Source organism: Phytophthora cinnamomi (assembly GCF_018691715.1).
Source record: "Phytophthora cinnamomi strain GKB4 chromosome Unknown Contig21, whole genome shotgun sequence".
Lineage (NCBI taxonomy): Eukaryota > Oomycota > Peronosporomycetes > Peronosporales > Peronosporaceae > Phytophthora > Phytophthora cinnamomi.
Genome location: NW_027150954.1, coordinates 1,150,922 through 1,174,556, shown reverse-complemented (window position 1 = coordinate 1,174,556; position 23,635 = coordinate 1,150,922). Strand labels below are relative to the sequence as shown.

General features: G+C 49.9%; 7 protein-coding genes across 7 annotated transcripts; 4 read left to right on the top strand and 3 right to left on the bottom strand.

Moving 5' to 3' along the window:
• Window positions 1–5,283: 5,283 nt before the first annotated feature.
• IUM83_03644 (putative secreted RxLR effector protein) lies at window positions 5,284–5,712 on the top strand (the record flags this gene model as incomplete). Its single annotated transcript, XM_067927663.1, has 1 exon — window positions 5,284–5,712. The coding sequence occupies one exon, from the start codon at window positions 5,284–5,286 to the stop codon at window positions 5,710–5,712; it is 429 nt and encodes a 142-aa protein (XP_067795509.1).
• Window positions 5,713–6,494: 782 nt separating this feature from the next.
• Window positions 6,495–7,469, top strand: IUM83_03643 (mucin-like protein; the record flags this gene model as incomplete). The annotated part of the gene is made up of 3 exons (XM_067927662.1): window positions 6,495–6,521; window positions 6,614–6,655; window positions 7,293–7,469. The coding sequence occupies 3 exons, from the start codon at window positions 6,495–6,497 to the stop codon at window positions 7,467–7,469; spliced, it is 246 nt and encodes an 81-aa protein (XP_067795506.1).
• A 5,544-nt stretch (window positions 7,470–13,013) lies between these two features.
• Window positions 13,014–13,457, top strand: IUM83_03642 (putative secreted RxLR effector protein; the record flags this gene model as incomplete). The annotated part of the gene is made up of 1 exon (XM_067927661.1): window positions 13,014–13,457. One exon carries the CDS (start codon window positions 13,014–13,016, stop codon window positions 13,455–13,457), a length of 444 nt encoding a protein of 147 aa, XP_067795507.1.
• Window positions 13,458–15,422: 1,965 nt separating this feature from the next.
• Window positions 15,423–15,761, bottom strand: IUM83_03641 (uncharacterized protein; the record flags this gene model as incomplete). The annotated part of the gene is made up of 1 exon (XM_067927660.1): window positions 15,423–15,761. One exon carries the CDS (start codon window positions 15,759–15,761, stop codon window positions 15,423–15,425), a length of 339 nt encoding a protein of 112 aa, XP_067795504.1.
• Window positions 15,762–17,784: 2,023 nt separating this feature from the next.
• Window positions 17,785–18,174, top strand: IUM83_03640 (NADH-ubiquinone reductase complex 1 MLRQ subunit; the record flags this gene model as incomplete). Its single annotated transcript, XM_067927659.1, has 1 exon — window positions 17,785–18,174. One exon carries the CDS (start codon window positions 17,785–17,787, stop codon window positions 18,172–18,174), a length of 390 nt encoding a protein of 129 aa, XP_067795505.1.
• Window positions 18,175–18,362: 188 nt separating this feature from the next.
• Window positions 18,363–20,187, bottom strand: IUM83_03639 (putative tubulin-specific chaperone E; the record flags this gene model as incomplete). Its single annotated transcript, XM_067927658.1, has 3 exons — window positions 18,363–18,398; window positions 18,463–18,519; window positions 18,607–20,187. The coding sequence occupies 3 exons, from the start codon at window positions 20,185–20,187 to the stop codon at window positions 18,363–18,365; spliced, it is 1,674 nt and encodes a 557-aa protein (XP_067795256.1).
• Window positions 20,188–21,616: 1,429 nt separating this feature from the next.
• On the bottom strand, window positions 21,617–23,293 carry IUM83_03638 (Transmembrane protein; the record flags this gene model as incomplete). The annotated part of the gene is made up of 1 exon (XM_067927657.1): window positions 21,617–23,293. One exon carries the CDS (start codon window positions 23,291–23,293, stop codon window positions 21,617–21,619), a length of 1,677 nt encoding a protein of 558 aa, XP_067795255.1.
• Window positions 23,294–23,635: the final 342 nt, after the last annotated feature.

Here is a 23,635-nt window from a genome sequence, read left to right as displayed (position 1 = left end):
TGCGTAGTAACGTGTATCGGAGCGGTTCAGTCTTGGTTCGGCGGTAGAGTTTGTCGGTGGATATCCAGTCGGGGTAGCGAATACCGATCACTTTGCGGAGTTGCTGCGATACATACATGTAAATGATATTAATAACCCGTTTGAACCAAAAGAGCCGTATTGTTCAAAAAGCTTATTTTAGTACTCTCCGTATGATGAGCATTACTAACATGATGACTCGCCTGGACATGCCTCAGGCCAACCAGTCACAACGCAATCAACAGATGGACCAATCGGGTCACCTGAGGTCCATTCTCAACCGGACCCATGTGGTCGCATCGGTTGAGGAAAATGCAGCCGCATTTGGGCGAAATCCTTCTTCCCAGACAGACGGTACCAGCTATTTGAACTGAAAAGCGTTCCAACAGGGGGAAAAGGGTGTTTGCCAACTTAGTAAATGCAGACAAGCTATAGCTGATAATAATACTCGAAATCTCGCTCGTGAAAAGCACCAGTGTGCATTTCACCGTATTGCTCTTGGTTCATGCCTGGAGCAACAGCTGGTGTAATGTGAAAGGTGGGTCCTCATGCGTCTCCCACCCTCGCCGTCCAGCAACTTGGACACATACGTTGATTTCAACGCATGAGCACCTATTTTTTTATCCCCGACGCATGCGGCCGCACGGCAGGTTAGCCATTGGTATTTCGACACATGCGGCCGCATGAGCCGGTTGAGAATGGACCTGAGGCAACAATAAACAGCCGCTTCATCTCTGTGGCCGCAGTATGGCCTCCACAAACCGTCTTCACAATTGCAGCCACTGATCTTATATCTTATTATGAATATTATTGAGCTGATTTCAGAGACCAAGACGCTTGATTTCTCTTTCAGTCAAGGCAGGGTTCGCGGGTTTAGTATAGTGTGTTTGCATAGGGTTCTACATGTAGATGCATTGCAGAACGAGTGCATACCTGTCTATCACGCGAAAGGAGCTTTTGATTATTCTGACAGATCTTATGGTCTGGCTCTCGTAAAACATCGATCCACTCACCACCAATCCACTCAAAGTGCAAGCAGACGCTGATGTCCTATGTCGCCAAACTCGCATAAGGCTGACTACTGTAGAAGATATGCACCGGCTGGCTTGTACGTGTGATCTACATGTATTTTTGTGTGTACATGTACCGTATTCCTTATCTGTTTGCTGACTGATTATTTTTACTGGCAAATCTAAGTAACCAATCCTATTCGAGAGTTGATCTTATTATGTGAGCTAAACCACAAATTTCTCACTAACAATTTTGACTTGGGCAGCGCACATCCAACGGTGTGAAGCGGAAGCCGCCAGGACGCAGCCGCGTGAGTGGTGCCGGCCGAAAAGAGCCGAAGCATACTCGGGACTTCTTCACGAAGAGTAAGAAGCCGGAGATAGTTGAGTCTTTCGCTAACAACAAAGTGGACGTCACGCTGAACAAGTACTTCCCGAAGTTGACAGGCCACGCAAGGGAGCAGAAGCGAAAGTTGATGTATCAGTGGCGTAAGGAGCATAAACAGTTAGAGCTACTGTGTGCTGACCCCCGCCTAGCAAGTCTCAAATGCGTGCGTTCTTGATGGAGTTCACCATGATAGATAACGATGTAGGCTATCTTTCGTCTGATGATGACTTCAGTAGCGATGGCGGCGACGATATTGACGAGTGGTAAGCACGTACATGTAATACAATATTTGGTTTGACAGCTACCGTGGCATTCGTCGAAGATTACTGTTGATCAATGTTTGGATGACAAATAACAAATCATGCAAATGCATCCAAGTAAACACATAAGGAATACGGTAGGTGGCTGTCTGGTCTCCTGATCAAACACGCGGAGCCCCGCACTTCATTCCGAAACGATCATACCAAGCATGACATCTCCAACCAGTCGTCGCAACTCACGAAAATGCAGTGTGCCGGACTGCCCCAAGCTATCACAAACTCGCCGATTGTGCAAGGCGCACGGCGGTGGAGTCCACTGTCGCGTCCCGCAATGTCCTAAGCTGGTCCAAAGCCAAGGACTCTGTGTCGCCCACGGCGGCGGTCGTCGCTGCCAGGTCACCGGTTGCGGCAAACTGGCGCAGTACAAGCACTTGTGCCTCCCGCATGGAGGCGGCCGGCGCTGCAGCGTAGCGGACTGCCTCAAGCATGCTCAAGTTCGCGGGTGCTGCAAGGCCCACGCAAAACTTCTTGTAGCTGCGAAAACAAGTCCAAAACCACTACCCTCTCCTGCCAAGTCGACTCAAACAGTGGACATGAATGACAACCCGAAGGCTGATTTGGTCCAATTCACGCCATCTAGCGCGTCGAAGATGGCTCCAAAGGCCCCGACGACTGCAGACACTTTCTACGTACCAGCCCACGACCCCCAGGCTCCATTTTGTCCACCCTTGAGCTTTCAGGGCGACACTTACCCCGTGCTTGTCAAGCCAGGCCAACCGCTGCGTTACGCGCGCCCGGCATCGGCAATAGCGCCACACTATCCTCCATTTGAGCTGTATCGCCCAGCCTGTCGGCAACTGTACTGCCAACGCAGAAAGGGATATCGATCTTAACAACAGTACATGCAGTATGCTATTGCATGCATCACACTTATCAAGGAAGAGCTACCAGAAATGTAAAGATTCAAGCCCACATTTTTCATCCGTGAGGGGTGCCCCCGCACCCTGCCTCAAAAGGCCGCGAGGCAGCCTCCGCGCACCCGTTGTTCCGAGTTTTTGGCCGCCGTTATAACTGGGAATTCGTGGTCGTTTGGATCGACAACCCTGCTGTCGCCAACCAAACGATTTTGGGAGTATCAGTGTCCGCCGTCATTGGGTACGACAAGAAGACACCCCCAGGAGCGAGGTACCTCGACGGCAACAGTGTGAAGGTGGAGGTATCATCGTTGCCAGCACACCTGTGAAGTAGACTGGAGACAGTGGGGAATTCCGGGACATCATCACTGGGACCAGCTTCCTGATGCGGCACGTAATGTTCTGATTGACACTGACACTGACTGGGACACCACCGCATTCGACTTGATTGGGGCGAAGATGCCTCTCAAAGACGAATTTTTCAGCAAGACCCTCCAGGCCGCTTTCCCGCTCTAAGCAATAGCTACCGTAGCTCATGGTAGCATTGCGAATGCAGCGGGTCTTCCAGATCGATATACATACATGTCTTGAACAAAGTGGGTAATTATTATGTAGCACATTGGGCAATCGTTCAGCAAAGGTGCATGTCAATACGTAGTCGACTCGTAGGGCGGCTTGTGCCTCCCAAGCAGATAGCAACGGTTAATGAGAACTAATTAAACAACTTTCTTATTGCCTCCTTCAAAAAGACCCCGTTGAATTGCTTTGTGCGGTCAGCCACACTGCAAAATAAAAGTAGTTTCGGAGTAGCTGCTGTCCGTCTCCAATTCGCTAACCAAACTAGCCCTGCCATCTTTTGTGGATTTGTGAATTTCCCGGTTGGCCGAATTAGGAACAGCGATGTTGAGGGCCGTTCTTAACGGAGCGGTAGGCTGGGAGGGCGGTGGGGCGTAGAGAGTACCACTCTGCGCGTCGTCGTTAAGAATGGCGGAGTGTAGGGCGGTAGGCGCTTTCCCAGACTGTACCTGTGTCCGAGAATTTGTCTCATTGACATAACGCCCCGAACCCCCTGTGGCAGATACTACGTATGTCCCCTCAGCTAGTCGATTCGGACGACGAGGAATGGAGCAGTTCGTCCAGTGATGAAGAGATGAATGACATTGGCGTGTGTGTCGCTGCAGCGACGCAGGCGCTTGCCATTAGAGAAGATTATTCAGAGGAGCTCGCGCTGGGCTAGACAATGGTGCGCAGCAACTCTCGAGGGCGATCCATTTGGATGGGGAGTCTGAATCTGGGCAGCCTACCACGGACAGCGCCCCCCCCCCCCCCCCCCCCCCCTACCGATCCGTGATCGAAAATTCCTTCGAGGTATTCCCGACTGCTGCACAGAGCCGCTGCGCAGCCTACCCCGGCCTACCGAGCCTACCGCACACCCGCTCCGTTAAGAACGGCCCTGAGACCGCGGGGAACTCGGAAGCTGATCCAGCGTGAACTAGAGGGCAATACAGTTCCTACTCGCCATTCAAATACACCAAGCCTCTACAATTCGCGAGTGAATCACTGTCATGAACGCTCGAACGATGCAGCGTTTTGTGTTGCCGTTGAAGTTGGCAGATGGCAATTGGCATTGCCATGCGACGCACGCTGCGTGTCTCCACAACCTTTACGATCATACTGCAGTCGCATTCTCTGGACCCAGGTGTCATTTCAGCCCGAGCTCGCTCAGCGAGTCGTTGGTGCCCATGCGCGCATGCAGCTCAGCTCTGTCGCTAGGAAGGGCCGACGTCTTATTACACAGTACTAGTACATACTAGTATCTGGTAGAGATAGCATCTTTTACGGCTCCAGCGTGCCATTTACATTCAACGAACATACTATATCGCTGCTTCGCCGGGAGCACAAATCGTACAGGTCCATACTGTAAAATACAGTATTTCTATGAAATACTTAAGTATGTATTGTGCCTTTCACAAATTCTACCGTCATAGTTCTCGTGTTATTCTATTCCTTATCGACCCTAATTATTCATTGGGTTAGCTAATTCACATGTTAATTCCAGGTTGTCCAATTAGATGCGGTGATGGTGAGGCTGAGTTGAGGTGAAATATGCTAATCAAGCCCTTGTTAGAGGAAAACAACGCGATTTGCGGTCTGCTGCCCGCCATCCCATGCTTAGACCGCCGTATTCCCGTTGATTGGCTTGCAGATGCTGTTCCCTGGAGTTAGGGGAATCGCTCTCAATCTTAGGCAGAATTAGCATTAAATAAGCGTTGGTCGATCTAATTCACAGCTCGCCCGCCTAAACAGGTGAAAGGCACAATACATGTACTTGATTAAAAGCTAGGATAGAAGGACCCAGTCGTCAGCTTCGACTGGTGTTGTCCCCTCGAAGCACATTACTATGCTCAAACATCTGTATAGTTGTTGATTCGGAACCGAAAAACTGACAGCGTCGTGGTCCAGACAGTCCAAAAGCTTGAAGCAAGAGATGTGCTTTCGTGTTTCGGGTTTCGCTCGCGAATCAAATCGCAGCACGTGATTGAGGTTCCGCCCCAACGCATCCGCCGGGCGATATCCGGTTTGGCTCGGATTGTCCGTTCAGAAGCGTGTGTTCGTCCCATCTCGACTGTAGAGCTCATTCTTTAATAAGCGCCAAGCCGACGCACACCGCGCCCAGACCCAACTGCACTAATATGCGCCTGCACTACACTCTTCTGGTGGTCGTGGCTACCCTAGTGGCGGCCAGTAGTGCCATCTCCGCGGATGGAGTAGCGGACGACGTCAAAATCCTGGCTGCTGCGTCCGTCAATCAAGCCTATTCAAGTGGCACTATCCAGGCAGACAGCGCCAACAAGCGATTCCTGCGCACATCTGATACGACGGTTACCGAGGACACGAAACCAGTTGCCCCAAACAGGAAGTTCATCGAGCATAAGCTGCAGAAAGCGCTGTCCAACCCGAAAAAGACGCAAAGGCTGTACAAAACATGGTACAAGAAGGGGTACACTGCGAAGCAAGTTGCCAGCGAACTGGACCAGGATGAGAGCCGAGAGCTTGAAAACACGTACAAGGTTCTCTACTCGGGCTATGCCGCTTACGTCAAGGAGCAAAAATCGCAATAATGCAGGCAGCGTAGCGCATTGATTAATAAACAAATTGACAAGTGAATACAGCAGCTTCGATACAGTGGCGTGACTCCAAAACTAAGCATTACCCTATAGGGATATTTATCGCTAGACACCACAACGAAGGCAACCAGACACCACAACGAAGAACCCGAAGCCGATTGGCCAAAATTAATGTCTGTTTATAGAACTGTTGAAGTGCACGTTGGGGGTTAGCAAGGCGTTAAATAGAACTTCTCAAAGGCAAACCTGTGAACTACGAGCCACTGCCTTCACGAAGCACCAACCGGGTGACCTTTGCGACGGCTTGGCGGGAGGCGTTTTAGCGGGAGACTCGTAAGACATCCAGGAGCCAAACGCTCGCAGTCAAGCCGCACTGAGATGTGCAGAGGGGCCTAACGTGACGGAGGGTGCAGTACTGGGTTGGCGAAGCGCTTTTGCTAAACAACAGTGTAGATCATCCAACACATTCAATGCCTAGCGACTTGTTGGAGGAGTATGGCTACGACCAGATAGAACGGCACGCAGTGTTTCATGATCCAGGAGTTGCAGGCCAATTCATCAGAGACTTGGCTGTAAATGCTAACAAGTGCGTAGTGATCAAAACCAACAACGGAGACTACAAAAAGTGGGTGTGTTCTGCGAAGGGCTGCAAGTGGTTTGTCGCCATCTCTCGTAGACGAGTAAAGAAACAACCAAGAGCAAGAGAAAATGACCTGCCTCGAAGCTCAGCCATCACCCGCCAAATTCCTGGTATATTTCGAATTCCAACCTGCAGCATGCGCAATGCTGTATATATCCTAAAGGTAAGGAACGTTCAGCAATACGGAGTCACATTAGAAGTTGCTAACCAGTGCAATTACAGTGGCTAACGATACCTTTTATCCTTACTCGTAAGTGCGCGGAGATTCCACACGGCTCGCACAGTGAAGACATCACAGTTAGTCACAGAAAAATATCCATGTTTTCATATATGCCCACCTTCATCTCCTACAGCACGCGCATCATCTTCTGCCCTAAGCATGACTCCTCTCCTCCTCCCTCAACCTTTAAACGGCACGAGGCATTGTTACCACGCCATTGACCGCCAACTCGTGGGTGCCAACGGAGAAGAGAAATCTGCAAGGCGGAAGAATCAGGAATAAGAGGAGAAACGATGTTGTTTTGATTTTATTCTACGCCTCGTCTCGTATGGATCCTCCCGTGCCAGCTTTGGCACCAGCCCCGGCAACAACACCACCACCTACATGCCGAAGCCGGCAGCGCTGGACACGGACTTGCCGGCCTGATCGTCGCGCACGAAGTAGCCTCAGGTCTCGTCATCGTCGCACAACTTCTCATATGGCGCGCCGCTAACGGCGTAGCCCGTGACGTCGACGCCGTCAAAGCTGAGTGTGGCCTCCTCTCCGTCGAGTTGGCCGCGCAGCCGATGGAGCCGAAGATGCCGCTGCACTCGAACATGTTGCTGCACTGGCCGCTCACGGCCCGCACGTAGCCCGTGGCCACGTCGTGGTAGGGCAGCGCGAGGCGCGCGAAACTCTCGTCCAGGTCGCGCAGGTACGACTCACAAGCCCTAGGGCGCGCTCTCGAACGACGAGCAGGCGCTGAACATGGAGGTGACTGATGTGAGCATCGCCGACGGGACCGTGGTCGAGTTCGCGGGCATCGCGACCGACACCTTGGGCCAGGCCCAGTGCGAATACTCGTGCTCATTCTTCAGCTGGCACCGCAGACTGCTGCTGGCCTTCCCATGACCTCCACCTACGAGGGTGCACCGTCCTCTCTCGTTCGTTGGGTTAGATTAAGGGCGTTTGCTGTGTCACGCACTGCATTAATTTTGGCCAATCGGCTTCGGGTTCTTCGTTGTGGTGTCTGGTTGCCTTCGTTGTGGTGTCTAGCGATAAATATCCACCCTATAGCCCCCCTCCCGTAGTGTCTCCGACATTTTCTAGTCTGCACAAAGAATTTTGTGAAACGTGCTCATGTTGACCAAATCTATACATGCGCCTAGGGTGACCGTACCAGTCGAGCTGTCCAAATGCCAAATTTGGCTTGGATTTGGCTACAGGTGGTGCCAACGGCATCGCCAAATGCCAAACAAATAATAGGAGGAATTTCCATAAATCAGTGATTTTCACTGAGATTCGTCAAAAAGATTGTGATAATTGTCTGGAACTACTGATGTGTACTAGATTAACTTTAGTATTGGACTCATATACAAATTTCAGGTTAATCCAATATCAGTAGTATTGTCCGCCAAAAAGAGTAAGTTGGTTCTTGGTTTTGCAAATTATACTACTGTAGTAATGACATGTTGTGAGGGAAAAAAAACTCGTGAAACCTGGACCACATAGGTTTTGTCCTGGAATCAAAGCAAATTCCGTGTCCGTACGTGATTTATCAGTGAAGCCCCCCCCCCCTCCTGACGCTACCTGGACTCGACTTATTAATCCCTTAACGAGCGCCATTTTACGCTTCCGTCCTTGCATGACGTGTGCCTAGAGCACGCCGGAATGTTCGCTGCTGTCGATTAACAGTACGAGAAGAGAGGCTTCTGGCACGATAGTCCGATCGTGGGAACCAGCCTCATCGCAGCAACCTCTCTACTAGAGAATGGTTGCTGCTTGGAGCGTTGGCTTTAGAAGCACGGATACACAGGATACACAGGATACACAGGATACACAGGATTGTAGTAGTATTCGCACAACCATTTGAGAATTTGTAGACACTTAGATTTAGATTAGGGTGTGTGGTAGATACTAGCGTTTGCAAACTGTTTGCTCGAATATGCTTTGTGGTAACCATCGTGAAGCCCTCGCGATGCTTGACAGGCTGGGCTGTGGATTTGTACTTCACGATTTACACTACTGGTATCGCTGACGTGGATGTATTTGGTGCAGCCCAACGTGGGTCATTTACCGTCAGTACTAACTTGGGGAATACGGATTCGGTTAAGAAGCAGTAAATACGAGAAACGAATTTGCCAATAGGATGGCAAACAGGCAAGCACGTTGCAAGCATGTATATTAAAGGCACAAACTTGTCAGTGCGGTACGTTACGTACTGTGCATCACTACATTGACTAGGACGTGGGGACTAGGCTGGGTGCTAGGCACCACCTACACTATTATCCCTGCATGGAGCAGAGTAATGATGTACACCAGCGATCCACATTTTATGATCAACAATATGATAGTACCGTTACAGTATTACTGTATTAATAGTACTACCACTCAAATCACTGTTGCCTTTTTCACAATCTTTTTAACGAATCTCAGTGAAAATCACTGATTTATGGAAATTCCTCCAAAAATAGCTTTCCGATCCCAGAGCTATTTCTGCGGCCAAATTTGGCCGTGAAAATAGCTTTGGGTAGCGTGAGTAGCGTCGGCTCACAATCAAAAAGAGCGGCCCGACGAGCAAACTGTCGGATATCGGGAGATAAAGGTCTCTATGTGGCCTGGATAGAAGTTAGCAGCGATGGTGGCACAGACATCACGTTGCAGGGGGGAGAAGTGGCTACAGGAGCCTCGGTGGCGGGTGCCGTCGTCGATGGGGCTCTTGTGACGTGGGCGCAGCAGTCTAATGTGTCTACCGCCTTGTTTGGCGCCCGACCAGGTCGTGATCCCCCTGAAGTGAAGGTACAGACAACGACGGATAAATCCGGACTCACTGAATGACATCCTCCATACTATAGGGCAATCTCCGCTCCCGACACAAAAATCCGGAGAGTAAAAATTCTGTGATTGGATTGGTTGATAAACTAACCTATGGTACAGAAAACGAAATTGAAACCGTATGGAAAAGCAAAAAAAATCCGTCTTTTTAGACAGTTACCTTAGGGTACCTAGGAATTGTTTTTTTGATGCTGCGAATTATCGCCTTTGTCGGTATGGCGTTCCACACAGCAATAGTGGCATGAATAGCACGAAGGCGTTTTTCTTTTGCCGTGCCTCCAGTAGCTTTAGCACTATTTCTTAGCTTCACATTTTAGTGGCCCCATGACACCAGCACTAAGCGGTTGGCGCAACGCTGAGCTGTTCGGTGGCAACCTCACACCCGGATATGCGTCATGCTGATCTTCCACACCTCGGCGCTGCTCGCTCCCCCCCCCCCCCCCCCCCCCCCGCATGCTCCAGATGCCCCCACCACCTCCCCAAGACGGTGGCACTTGAGCTGGTCCGTGCTCTAGTCCTACACGGGCACTGGGTGTCTCATGAGCATGGCCTTCCTGGACCCGGGGAACCTCGAGGCGGACCTGCAGAGCGGCGCCTACACGCGCTACCAGCTGCTCTACGTGGTTCTACTCAGCACGTCCTTGGGAGAGCTCTACCAGGTGCTGGCCGCCCGCCTGGGGGCCACCACCGGCCGCCACTTGGCCCAGTTGTGCCGCTCCGTACCCTGCAGTCGTCACTTGCTCGACGCGTTTCATTGCGCAACTGACATCAAATTACTGTGTCGGCAAAGGAGTTTAGCTTCACACCACTCATTATCTTTAACTTTCTGATTGGCTCTAAAATAATTCATTTAAGCATTTCATTGGATAAAAATGGGCATAGAATTTGTATGGGGATCGAATGAGGATCTGTCTCACCCGGATTTTAGTGTCGCCCGGATTTATCCGTCGTTGTCTGTACCTCCATGCCACGAGGTGTTCGTTCAATGGACGCAGCTTCGGCTTCATTGGCTTGCCCAGGAAAGCTTCCACCCACCTCGTACCTGCATCGCAATCCATTACTTCACGCTTTGATTGACAGGAAAATAGCAATACCGCTGTGAGATTTCCACTAGCCATTGCCAAATCTACAATTACCACATGGTTTTCTTGCCAAATATAGAATAGGGGTAGCTCTACCGGTACGGTCACCCTTATTGTACCCGACATTGAACAATGTGCCAGGAATTGTAACATCCGAGGCAAACGACCGTAGCGAATTCAATTCTTGGCCGACAAGACTGCTGAGGGGTTCTATAGATAGCTAAGTCTGCCGACAACGTGAATAGCATAGGCCGAGGATGCCCACACACTTTTCAGTTCACAAAAGATGGAGTCGAAGCACGAGTACACCCCCCTGGAGAAGCGCATGATTGTGAATGCGTACAGGTTTTTCGAAGCGCAGAAAGCTGAGGGGCTTTTCAAAGGCACACGGACAAGAGAATTAGTTGGCACATGCCTGGACTGTCACCCCAACACTGTTAATTCAGTGATGAGGGCGGAGCGCGAGTCCCCCGGCACCAACTTTGAGGTCAGGTCTGAGCATGCATTTCATAACTGCAACATAGCTGTTAACTCTAAAATTTAATTTTTGTACAAAGACAAACGACAGCAACAGAGGGCGTGAGCGGGATTATGATCTCACAGAAATCGAGCCTGTCATTCGGCTTTTTATTGAAAGCGAGAACAAGCTTGCACGTCCAACCACGGCTGTTCGTATTAGCAACCATCTTCGGGACATGACTCAGATATCACTTTCAGAGCGTACAATGCAACGGGTGCTCGGCGAACTAAATTTTCACCACATCAAGGGAGAAAGTCGCCACATATACATATATGATCTCGAAAGTTAATATAGATATTTATGTGACAGACGTCAAGTTAAAATGGGATAGACCCGATACGACAACACGCTACCTTTTTTCTTTTCTAAGCATATGATCTAGACTCTAAGCCAATCAGATAGCTGTATATTGTTCAACCCGATTCCCTAAACTTGCTGCGTTTGGAGTGGCTGTTTTCGAGCGCTTGTAGCTTCTAAACGGCTTCGAATTGGCTGAAACCGATCTCGGAATCGGAATCTAAATGCCGGATTGCACCCTATATCTAAATGTCGATATAGGTTTTTCCAGAATTAGTACCTCTTATGCTCACAGACATTCTGGCACATTGTTCAATGTCGGGTACAATAGTTGACAGGACCATGGTACGGTATAACAGTATATTATACTGTACACGCCCGTCGGCAAAACGCCAAACACCAAACCTTCATGAATTCAAATGGACAATTTATTATACACCATGCCCAATTATGTGCCTTCTTCAACATGTTTAGTATATACACTTAATACCAAACACTAATACTAAAAACACAAAAATTCCTGGCAGCCGGTGCTCGTAAGCAAGAGTGAGATTCAGGATAAAAGATCAAGAACTGTCTATTAACTTCTTCAACATGATTATTAATACCGTAGTACAGATATACAGGTACAAACACTTTGAAAACGCTACTGTAGTGGGCTGGGAAGCTCAGCTTTCACTGTAGAGCCCCAAGGAGAGGATATAACAGTGTAAAGGGAGCGGGAGGAAGGAAGATAGACAACGAAGAACTACTGTAGCAGCGACTGCCAGTTCCCGCTTTGTGTCTCCCCGATCTACACGAATTACAGATGCTAATATGCAATCAGTATTGGCTCGCACGCAAGGAAATGGCAACTAGATACAGGTAGATACTTGAAGTACAAGCTATGAGTAACCTCTTGGATATCACAGCCAAGAGGGCTACCTGCACGGCAAGGGAGACGGTGGTGCGACGAGATGAAGAACAAGATGAAACGTGCACAGTTTCCCACTCTTCTCAAGCCAGGGAAACTGCAGATCCGGGCGAAAAAGCGGCACAATGATGTCATTGTTTTTAAGTTTCATGCAGTGTATGGTCGTCAGCTCTTGTCGCACCCAACGGCTGGCCTGCCGTTCTTTCGTGGCTCGGTGCCAAGCACTGTCGTGTTTGCAAATGAATGGATTGCGCCTTCCTGCGAAGTATCCAGAGGCTCGCAGGCTCGAGTTTACGGTATGATGCGCGCATTAGTACACGGCGCGTCGTTGATTTGGAAGGCGAGACGAGCTGTGCGCTGCGTCTACAAACTGTAGATTTCGATCAAGAGGCTTTGACAAACTTGAGGCGGTTGTCCTTTCGTTATGCTGCCGTTCCAGATTGTCCACAGCGGTTCCTCCAATAAGCGCTTTGGGGTCGCCAATCCGATTTGAGAGGAAATTAAGAATATTCCATCCAGCACACCTTTCCTCAGAACATATTGGAATCCGATTAGACGGGATACGGAAAGATCAGGGTGCGCAAACAGGGGACTTCTGTACACTGTACAGTACATATCATGTGTTTGCGGTGTTTAGCTTCTGACACCCTGACGGGTGGAGAGACAAGTGTATTTCCCAGTGTTGATGGTTTTCACTGGCGTAGCATCGCCGAAATGTCTCCTAGTTCCGCTGTCTGAAGCAAGACTGTTGTTCGATCATTTCCTAATTTCCTGAGCAACACTCACGATCCACTTAAAGAATACCAAGCATGCGTCTCCAGTATCTACTGCTGATGGCGGTAGCCACTCTCGCTGCAACCAGTTGCACTGTGTCGGCTGCTAGAGTTGTGATCGATTCCAACCTCAGGACGGTGGCCTCGGACGAGCGAGTCCAGGCCATCGATACTGTCAAGACCGAGCCGAGGAGCCGACGGTTCCTGCGTACTACTGATACGAACAACATCCAAGAATCCCAAGTGTACAACCCAGACAAGAAGCCTGTGTTCATTGAGCACAAACTTAAGAAGACGCTGACAGACCCGAGAAAGAACCAAAAGTTGTACGAACGGTGGTACAATAGCGGATTCAGCGTGAAGCAAGTTGACTACGGTTTAAGTCAGAACGAAAACCGAGACCTCGAGCTGACGTACAAGAACCTCTCCTTGGGGTATGCTAAATACTTTAAGAGCCGACGGTCGCAGGAGGGCAAGTAAGGGGATTTACGATAAGATTATAGATTGAGCAGACAAGGTATTACCCGTTGGTAGGTAATTCCAGGCAAAGAGTTGGCTCGAATCGTCTAGTAGCACAGAGGTTAAAATTGTTAGAACATTAGATGTCGTTGTTGCTTGTGAATCTCATGACTTCGCATCTACTATTGTAGAATTTTTCTGTAGCCAGCTGCTTACTATTCAAAAGATGTGGCAAGACCTTCACTGCCCCTGAAGTCGTTTACAACGCGAGGACGATCTTTATCAACTAAACGTTACGGATCTTTATGTTTTGTCAACGTTGATAATTTTCTCATCAGAAACACCGCCAAGCTCGCCCATTGACTATTCGCGCTTTTCATGCAGGACCTCGGTCGCACTGGTTGCTCTGTCTCGAGGTCGGTGACGTCGCTTTCACTATCGGGTGTCGAAGTGATTAAACTCAGAGAAGGCCTGCATTAAATACATGTTTAGTCGAAAGACAACTTTCTAGACCGTCCTCGGTCTCGTGCTTGCCCCAAAGAATTCTGTAGGTACCCCCAAACACGCTGCAGTGCGTAGAGATCAATCTAAGAAAACACAAAAAACATCTATGAAGACAGTAGCGAATTTTTCAATTTGGTGAATGCTTTGAACGTTTCAGGAGTGAGTCTGACTCCAGGATGGGAGTCTCGGTTCTGAAATACAGCAGAATTGGCAAAAATGCCATGGTGTCAAGCGTATGTGTGCACTGCACTCCGCTTAGTATCATAAGGCGCGTGACACCAAGGACCCTGATGCGATGTGAATATTAAATATGAGGTAAAGTAATGCCGCCGACTAGGTCGCCGGGCAGTCTAAAGTCGATTCTGAGTCACATGACGCACGTCTCCGTCTACGGTTAATCATGGCATCTTCAACTGGTAGGACTCCTACCACCAGAAAATGACGGAAGGCGGCGCGGTGGAGTGTACCCGATTGCAAGAAGCAAGCGCAGACCCGTAAGCTATGCAAGGCTCCCGGCGGAGGTGTACCCTGTCACGGTCCCGACTGCACCAAGCTGGCACAAAGCCGAGGGCTCTGCGTTACGCATGGAAGTGGATGTCGGTACACATTCACTGGCTTTCCAAAGTTGGCACAGTCCATAGGATAGTGCCTCTCCCACAAGTTTGTACAACTCAGAGGATGTTGCAAAACGCACACGAAGGCTTTGGCGAGAAGTTATGATGCAAGGTCCCCGACAGTTTGCTTTTCTGCAACCTTACAACCCTCGACGGAGACTACAGGATACAAGCTCTCTATTACACTTATCGTCAACCCACTCGATCCGGCTAGTTATTCCGTTCGATCACTTGTGAAGTATGATCGAGATGATGAGTAGTATCCGCCGCAAGCAAGACGTGTTTTTTTTTTTCTCAGCAGTAGAAGAGAAGTATGAGCAGCACGAACATTGCATGTTTTAATCCGCTTTCGTTAACATACAACTAGCACATCATAGCCACCATTTGCACATATCTGTATTTCGAGTTAATTCGCTTTTATATCAGGGATAAGTGCACTCGTCGAATAACGAAAAGAGCTGAGAAATTGGTACTTCAGCTAACCGGCCTCCGTCGTTCTTGCTGAAAACTCCTGCGGATGATCTTGACATGTTGCGCCGTTGTTAGACTCGTAGAAACACACGCTGCAATTCACTTGAATAATGGCTGTCAAGTGTGTCGCTATAGAGTCGACGAGAGTCTAACAAGAGTCTCTTGCTTTCTTGTTAGATATTGCAAAACTTTGACTCGTGTGAAGACAAAACTATTTACTCAGTAAAGCGTTCCATGGGTTTTACTATTTTAACAGATAATTACGAAGTAAGAAAAATTCTGTATTTGACTCCTCTGTTCAGTAGATAGTATCGAACAGCTATTAGTACTCGGCTTAAGTGAACGCTACTGTCTCTGTGGCTGAACATGGTCAACCTCTGTCCTTTGAAAATATTCTTTACCAATTCATCGCCTTCTCCGTCAGCTTGTCCTGGACGAAATGCGTCGCCACGAACCCAAAACGTCCCCGTCCCTCGCCTTCAGAACCAGATTTGGTCTGCTTCTCCAGCTGCCCGAAATCGTAGACCTTGGACGGATCCGTCGATTTCGAGTTGTACGACAGACTGCTCTTATCAATCGTAATCACCATCGTGCCGGTGATGTTGCCGGTGATGAACGGCACCTTATACACGAACACGTCGTTGTTGTCGTCCCCTTCGGCGGAGTTCGATGCAGAATCCGATGCGGAACTGTCCCCGGACGCAGATTCACTGCCGACAATCGCAGGGATTTGCATTTTCACTCCAGCTCCACTCGCAGATGCAATGTCATTGCTGCAGGCAGCGAGAGCAACGCATGTCGCCAACAGGACTCGGGAAAGGTGCATCTTGACAGTGATGGATATAGAGGACTTGGTGGGGTCTTCGGTGCTTGGAAGGAAATTGAAAGTGAGACCCAATAAAGAAACGAGCCCCGAGACTTACCAAGGGGTCCCTGCTCAGGAATCGTGCAGCTCTTCACGAAAGCCTGATGAGGGCGTCAGTGCACACTGACAATGCGACGCACGCGCATAAAGAAGGGATTGCGATCTTGGGATCATTGTCCCGTAAACCACGGGGTAATTGCAACGTACGGCTGGTGGTTTCTTACTTAGAATTTGACAACTAATTATATAGGACGGGAACTTTTAATGTATTCGAGAGTTAATGAATTCCCGAATGCGTTCACCCTTCGCGAACCACCTCTATTAACTATACTATACAAATCTAAGCCATTCAACTGTAAAAGGTCGCAAAATTCGCCCATTAATGAAATCATGATACTGCGTTGATTCGCGGTATGTCGTCTACAGTGATTTGGCGGTTACATACCATAGATGCGGTAGTCTGGGAATCTACATCTTGAGCGTTTTATTGAGCGTGGCTGCATGATCAAACTCCAGGAAATGACAGATTTGGGCACTATTCCGTAAAAGTTTCCAAATTGTGCGCCAAATGACATGTCATTTACGGAATAATGCCCGAATCTGTCATTCCCCTCAAACTCCAACAAATCATCAACTGTGCAGTTTGAGTTTGGTAAAATGGCGAAAATGCGCCCCATTTAGCAGGGGTATTCGTACGTTGCTTTGCAAAACACTATATAGGGCGAAAACTGCGCCCTTTCGTCGCGAAAGGGTTAAAAAGTTCCCGTCGTAACGGATAGCACCAAATATCGTACCCTTCCCGAATTGAACACATCTCAAATCTGATAGAAATTGTTGAGTATACAAAGCTATTGTACCTAGACCAATTTGTATACCTCAACAAGCTTCAGCAAATAACGAATATTAGGACAAAACGATACTTACTTAATATCATAATATTTTTGTACAGTTTTGGTACTTTGTCCTAAAATTCGAAAAAATATAAGTTTGTCCTTGTCTTTGATTTTTAGGGGCAACAATTTCCATTGAACAGCTTGTAAAGACGTACACGATATGACATTGTGAGTCGCTCTGCAACAGCACCAGGGCTTTCCCCGTGGTTTGAGGCCTGATCCAGCAGTCGCCACGACGTCTATGCTCGCTCACGACAAGAACTCCGACGGTGAGGACTTCGCGGACGAACTACTCGAAAATCTGGACAACGTTACCTTTTAGCCCTAATAGTATTAATATACCCTCCTCTATTAAATATTGTGTACCTTTCTTGAATTTATAAACGTTCAATTCACTAGTATGCGTACACAATTCGGCGTTATCCGTCAGATAATAATTGAATACATTCCCGACATTCGAAGCCCATGCACAGCTTTTAGGTAATCAATAACTCCCACATATGCACATCACCTGTACTACAGATCGTAAGTGTGCTTTGCGTATTGTCAACTGGGCTTGCGTGAAGGACAACAACATAACTTTAAATCTCCCAACCACCACCTGTTGCCTCAGAAAATTGACGTTCGCCTGCCCAACTAGGATTGCGTGAAGTGAGCTCATTCGGAATCGAACCTGTGCCTATGAAGCATTAGTTGCAGCTTCAGTGTTCCCCTTTGCAGCTGGCCAGTTCTCAGTCTTATAGTCATCGCCTTGTGGGCCCTACGAGTGCCCCTTGTTTGCTCGCTTCCTTTCAGTCATTTGCATGTGCCATGACGACGCGGCTCAAAGTCAAGCTGGGACGATGCGATCAACCAAAGTGATGGCAGAAGAATGTTGCGAGGCTGCGATCAGTGCTGCCAACGAGAGTCTTCATACCACAGCAGAGCCCATTTTACTTTTTTTGTGGTGCCACGAAGAACGAGGTCTGGTTGCAGTGAATATGAAAGCCACCTTTGCCCGGATGCAGAGAGCTCGGAACATTCGTGGGAACCCAGCCATCGTGGAGCAGCCTGAGGTGCCAGTGCCAGTGCCAACAGGTCCGAGAGGCAAGCAGGGCTTCATTTGGGTTTCTTCGCGCGATTTTGAGATCTACCCGTTGGTCTTTTGCGTCTCGGTTGGCTGTGCGATTGGTGTGTTTAGCATCACTCGCCACCTAATGCTCAACCCCGACGTGAATCTGAGCCGTGACCGCCGCGAGACGCCCGCCTGGGAGCGCTACAAGCCGGAGGAAGGAAAGAAATTCTCTCACAATCGCCACCACTTCGCAAATCTGAAGCCGAATCCGGTCAACCAGTTCCCAGCCACAACGCTGCACGAAGGGGTCGACGAATCTTTTTCCAAGCACCTGTAAGGGGGAAAGTGGGGTGTTCGCACAAGAGAGAACAGCAGCATCGACGTTGATGCACGTTTGTGAGCAGTAAATATTTTGCACCCTGTGGTAGGTTAGGAGAACTAACAGGGTGAACATGCAAAACGCTTTAAGTTCTGTGAGTTACCAAGAGGGCGTGTGATCAGATTCTGACGCCGTATTGACCGAATTTACTCGTTGTCATTGACCAGTACCTCTGAGCCATTCTACAAGACAGCACGAAGACAGATGAGAACACGGTATAAACAATGGTCTCTTGAGATCTCATACCTGCATTCCGTAGTAGCTCACTTCAGCATTGTCATCGTCGAGCAACATCGGCATACTCTGTTACGCGAGAGAACAACACAAAAGCGTTTGACGTTAGACACAAGCGACTTGCACGAGAATCTTGACATTAGCTATCTGCCTTACCCTGGAATCGCTGCGGAAGGAAAGCACCTGGGCAGTAACCTCCACTCCAAACTTGGTTTCGATCAGCAGCTTCAACTGCGAAACCTTCATTTGTTGTGGGATCTTCTTCACCAAAGGTTCCAACGAAGTCGCTTGCATGGACATAGGGATAATACTGACCTTGATGAGACTAGACGCCAACTTGCGCGGGCCAGTAGCTGATCCGCTGCCACCGGCGCTGCCGCTCTCGATTGAGATCTCCGGGTACAGCTCACGCAGCCGCCCGTAACGTGGGTGAGCTGCTAGTACGCGTTCACGCTCGCTCTTGTCAGCGCCAATCACAGCCAGCTCATGCAGGATGCGTTTCAGGTAGAGCTGCTCAGCTTCCTGGCGCTCCTTCTCGCGAATGGGGCTCGCGTTGAAAACCGCAATGCGGTCCGTTCGCGCCACGACGAGCATGCGCGCCTCTCCCAAGCTCATCTGCGCGGTGAGCGGGTTCTTCGAGAGGCGAAGGGTATCCAGCTGCGGGAACGCGTTCAGCGCGTCAATGGAAGTCCACGAGTCCACCAGGTTGTCGCTCAACGACAACGTGGTCAATTTGTGAAACGCCAAAGCACTAGTTTTGTCCGCTTCGGTGACGAGCGTAACAACTCGGTTGCCGTTCAAAAAGAGCTGCATCAAGTTCGTGAACGCGCCTCCAACCACCTGCAGCACGCGCTTCCAGGAGCTCAATCGGTTCCGACTCAAGTCCAGCACAGCCAGCGTCTCCAGACCGTCGAGAAACCCCGTCAACTGGTCGTCGTCGTACTCGTTGTCCACCAGGTGAAGCTGCTCGAGCTTCGGGAAGTGGCGGGTCACGATCCTCCCGACATCCTGCCATGTCAAAAACGTCTGGTTCAGCACCAGCACCTTGACGTTGTCAAAAACACCCTCTGCCCCAATTTCCTCGACCGTAAACCTGTTGCCGCTGAGAATGAGCGTCTCCAGCAGAGGCAAGTTTTTGACAATGTCAAAAATGTCGTTCCAGCAGCGGAACAGGTTCCAGGACAGGTCCAGCTCCGTGAGCTTCGGCGTCCACTCCCCGAGGTTCTTCCCTGTCCCCAGCTCGGCGATCTGGCATCCAGACAGCGAGATCTTCTCGATAGTCTGCAGCGTCTGCTGCGTGCTGAGCTTTTTGACACCGACGAGTTCAATGGGTTTTTCGCTGCCCAGCGTGGTGCCCACCCCGCCCGCCACAGTCACGTCGTCGGCACCGATGACAGAATCCGTTTCCTGGACGTCGTAGCGCTCACGGAGCCGCTCGAGCAACGAACTGGGTTTTTGACATGTCTTGTCAAAAACGGAGATTTTGACAAATGAACACTTGAAGCTCGGGCCCTCGCTCTTGTCAAAAACGCGCCCTGCCGGACCCGAAAAGTATTCGACACGCTGGCCATCCGCCAGCTGCACGCTGCCGTCGTTCTTGCCGCGGCCCCAGGCGTCCCACTCGATGCCGTAGTACTGTGCTGCCGCGTCCTTGGCCGTCGCCACGGGACCCACGTAGCGCACTGTGCCCCGCGCGCCGGTGGCGTCCTCCACGCGGGCGCCGACCTCCTCGACCATTTTGACGAAGTAAAAGCTGTCAAAAAACTGACAGTGGTGTGTCACACCTAGTTTTTGTAGCTTGAAGGTGTCCCGAATGGACTGATCTGCCAACCAATTTTAATTGGATTTAAGATTAAAAATCTTTCGCAGAACTGTGGAAGATGCCTAGTGCTGCAGTATTACACTTCATGCAGTGGCTCGTATTTTTATATACTTTACAATAGCTGTACGGACGAGAACGATATACTAACGCTAAAGCTTCAGTTTCGGATTCATGAAGTTCCGTCACCCCTATTTCTCCGAATAACGCTCTCAACGTTTCCACTAAAGAAGCCATTACTGGTATCCAGACTAGTACGATTAAGAACTCAGCTATGTAGATAAGCCATCGAATGCTTCGAAGCATGACCTTGGCACAAACATCACGGCCGATGATCGTGATCTGGATGAAGAAGGTTGGTTGAAAGCATGTCTCGTACACAGTGTTGAGCATTGAAATTGTTTCTTGATCTTCGAAGACATACAGTTGAAGTGCAAAGGCAATAAACGCGGCTAGAATGAGCTGCCACACCCGGAATTCTCTACGGCGCGCGTAATATATCAAAACAAGATACTGGAAGGTTCATGCATCTAGCACAAGGATGATCGGATTGAAGAACTTGCGCGAGATGGCATCTATGCTCTGCTGAGCGACAGTCATCGCGGTCATTTTACCATGGTAGAGTTCCCGTCACGAGTTAAGGGTCCACCGTCATTTTTTTCTTTTTCTTTTGCAGTTAGGTACTTTGTGTTCATTTAGTGCCAGATTGCTCTAACGCTGAATGTCTCGAAAAATCGCGTAAGTTCATGAAAATTGTGAGAGCAATTACAACAAAACCTTGGTTTGCCTTCCATTCAACCTACCACTGGCTTTATAATCATCGACAAATGAAGTCATGCAGCCAAATACTAATTTTGAAGTAGAATAGTCGAGATCGATACCGTATTTTCTATGTATACTTCTACTGTACCAAGGATGCAGCTTCAGAGATACAGTACCGTTGATCAAATAATGTGATATCAGGTGGTTGTTTTGGGCCTATAGGACAAGCACACACCCAAAACACCAACAAGGACTTATAATATACTTCGAAGTAAGCATTATGAACCCGCACTTACCCCGCACGCATAATTTTCTCGTCTTGTGCGTTACGTGATGTTTTTAAATCCCGTAATGCACAAGACGAGAAGATTTTAAAAATCAAAAGAACGGTGTGAGAGCCAAAAACACGTGTGTGGTAACACGAAAAATTAAACTGAGTACGCCACTACGTGTTTGCTGCCACCGTTCTAATAAACGGTGCTTCTAAACTCCTCTACCAGAGGCTTTTGCTGGTGTTAATACCTACTACTCGGCACCCTGATCCCAGCGATTCGTATCGTGCAAGACTGATTTCAAGTTGCGTTTCTAGCATCCTGAGCCACCAGCTATGCGCAAGCACGAGGTCGAGTCGAACAGACCTAAGACGTTGGTCATAATGATCCAGAAGAATGCAAAAACGAGGTAGCACACCGTCAACGTGCCCAACAACTTGCTCTTCCCGCCCTGAGCCTTGAGTGCGTGGACTTCGGACTTTTGTCGGGGCAACCACACCACGAAAATTACCGAGAGGAGGTTGCACGCGTAGGCGATAAGGTACGCATACGTAACCTGCGAGCGCACGTGGTGGTCGTCCTTCACTATATACTTGCGCTCGATCTCAAAGTAGCTATCCACGGTTTTGTAAAGAACCGTTGCAAAGGGCGTGCCCAGAGCCGAGATAGTGATCATCAAACCCATAATCGTGGCTTCGCTGCCCTTATCGCAGACCTCCACCACGAAAAGTGTTGCGATGAAGTCTCCGATGCTGTTAGGGAACTCTTCAAGGAGCGGTACGCCCAGCCAGAACCATTGACTGCGGTACACGTTCCAGATTGTGAAGAACGTCGGGAACGCGTCCACGAACACAACTCCGAATTGGCACACCACCATCACAACCTTCCAGCTCCAGTGCAGTCCATAGCGGCGAACAATCCAGAGCGACACAAATGTCACCAGACACGAAATCATTTCCGAGATGCCTTCGTTCAGCGGGGTCACCTTGGCCCAAGTACTCTGAATGGGGCTAGAAGCAGTCACCGAGAAGAGCGACAGGATCTGGCGAAAGAACCTGAACGCGATCACCTGGTACATCACGCGGTGCTGCACCAAGCCATACAAGTACGCCCAGAACTTCCGCATGGATTTCCGTGGCACCTTCTCCTCCGTCACGCAGAACCAGCACAGCGGGATCGTCACGAACGAGAAAGCAGCACAAATGCCCATGATAGCGTTGAAGCCCATTGTCCAGGAGAAATCGCCGCCGTAGTCCTCACCGTTGAGACCAATCCCCGTCATGAACGCGGCCAGCACCATGAACACCTGACGCACCGCCGACACGTACGACTGCGTCGTACCGCGAATCGCCTCCGGTTCGCGACGTGCCAGCTCCACCATGTACCCGTCCGATGCACCAAACGAGATGACCGTGCCCAGGTTGGCAAACACGAAGAAGATAATGAGCTTGATGCCCTTATCGGGCGCGTCGTAGTTGATCAGCGCTTGCTGTTCCGGTGTGAGCTCGTCTTCATCGACGTCAGCAAGTGCCGGGTCCCCGTAGTACGGGTCGCCCAGAGGCAGCACGGCCATCAAGAAGCAGCACACGAACGTGAGAACCCAGCCCATGATCAGGTACGGGCGACGACGGTAGCCGAAGATGGGGTAGCAGTCAGAGAACACGGCGGCAAACAAGCGCAGAGCTCTCGGCAGTCTCACCATAGCTTGCGCCGTCGCCGTGAGCACCGCCGACATGTACAGGTAGTTGTTCAGCACGGCGTAGATGACCCCGGACAGCGTGCCGTACACGACGCCGACGGACGCGATGTGGGCGAGCAGACCGACGTGCTGCCACGAGAAGACCGAGGGCGCACCCCCGGGTTCGAGTGCACCGCCTTCGATGTCAACGGGGGTCTTCACGCCTTCATAGTCGAGGCCAGGAGACTCCAGAGCCAACTTGTGCGGCTCGGGTGTGCTTGGAACTTGAGCCGATGGTGCTGCCGAGCTCATGCTTGTGAGCTTGCGAATCGGAAAGTGGCGATCGATAGATGGGCTCCGATCATGACGACGGATAGCGGAGACCGTCGCTCTGGATGGAGACCGTCGACTATCGTTTCAATCCCTAGACGATACTACATGTATACGCGCTGGGAAGCGTGTCAAGTCATCGAGTGGCGAAACATCACGACAGACGACCTCCATCTAGATGAACAGCGCGTGCCTCGACCCAACCAGATCACCGGGATGGTGGACAGCGCGGATATGCTGACGCTGGGCTCGGATTCAGGCGTCGTTAATCGCTGGAATAAGGTGGAAATGGTTCGTCCAGGACGCTCGACTCGGCAGCGAGGG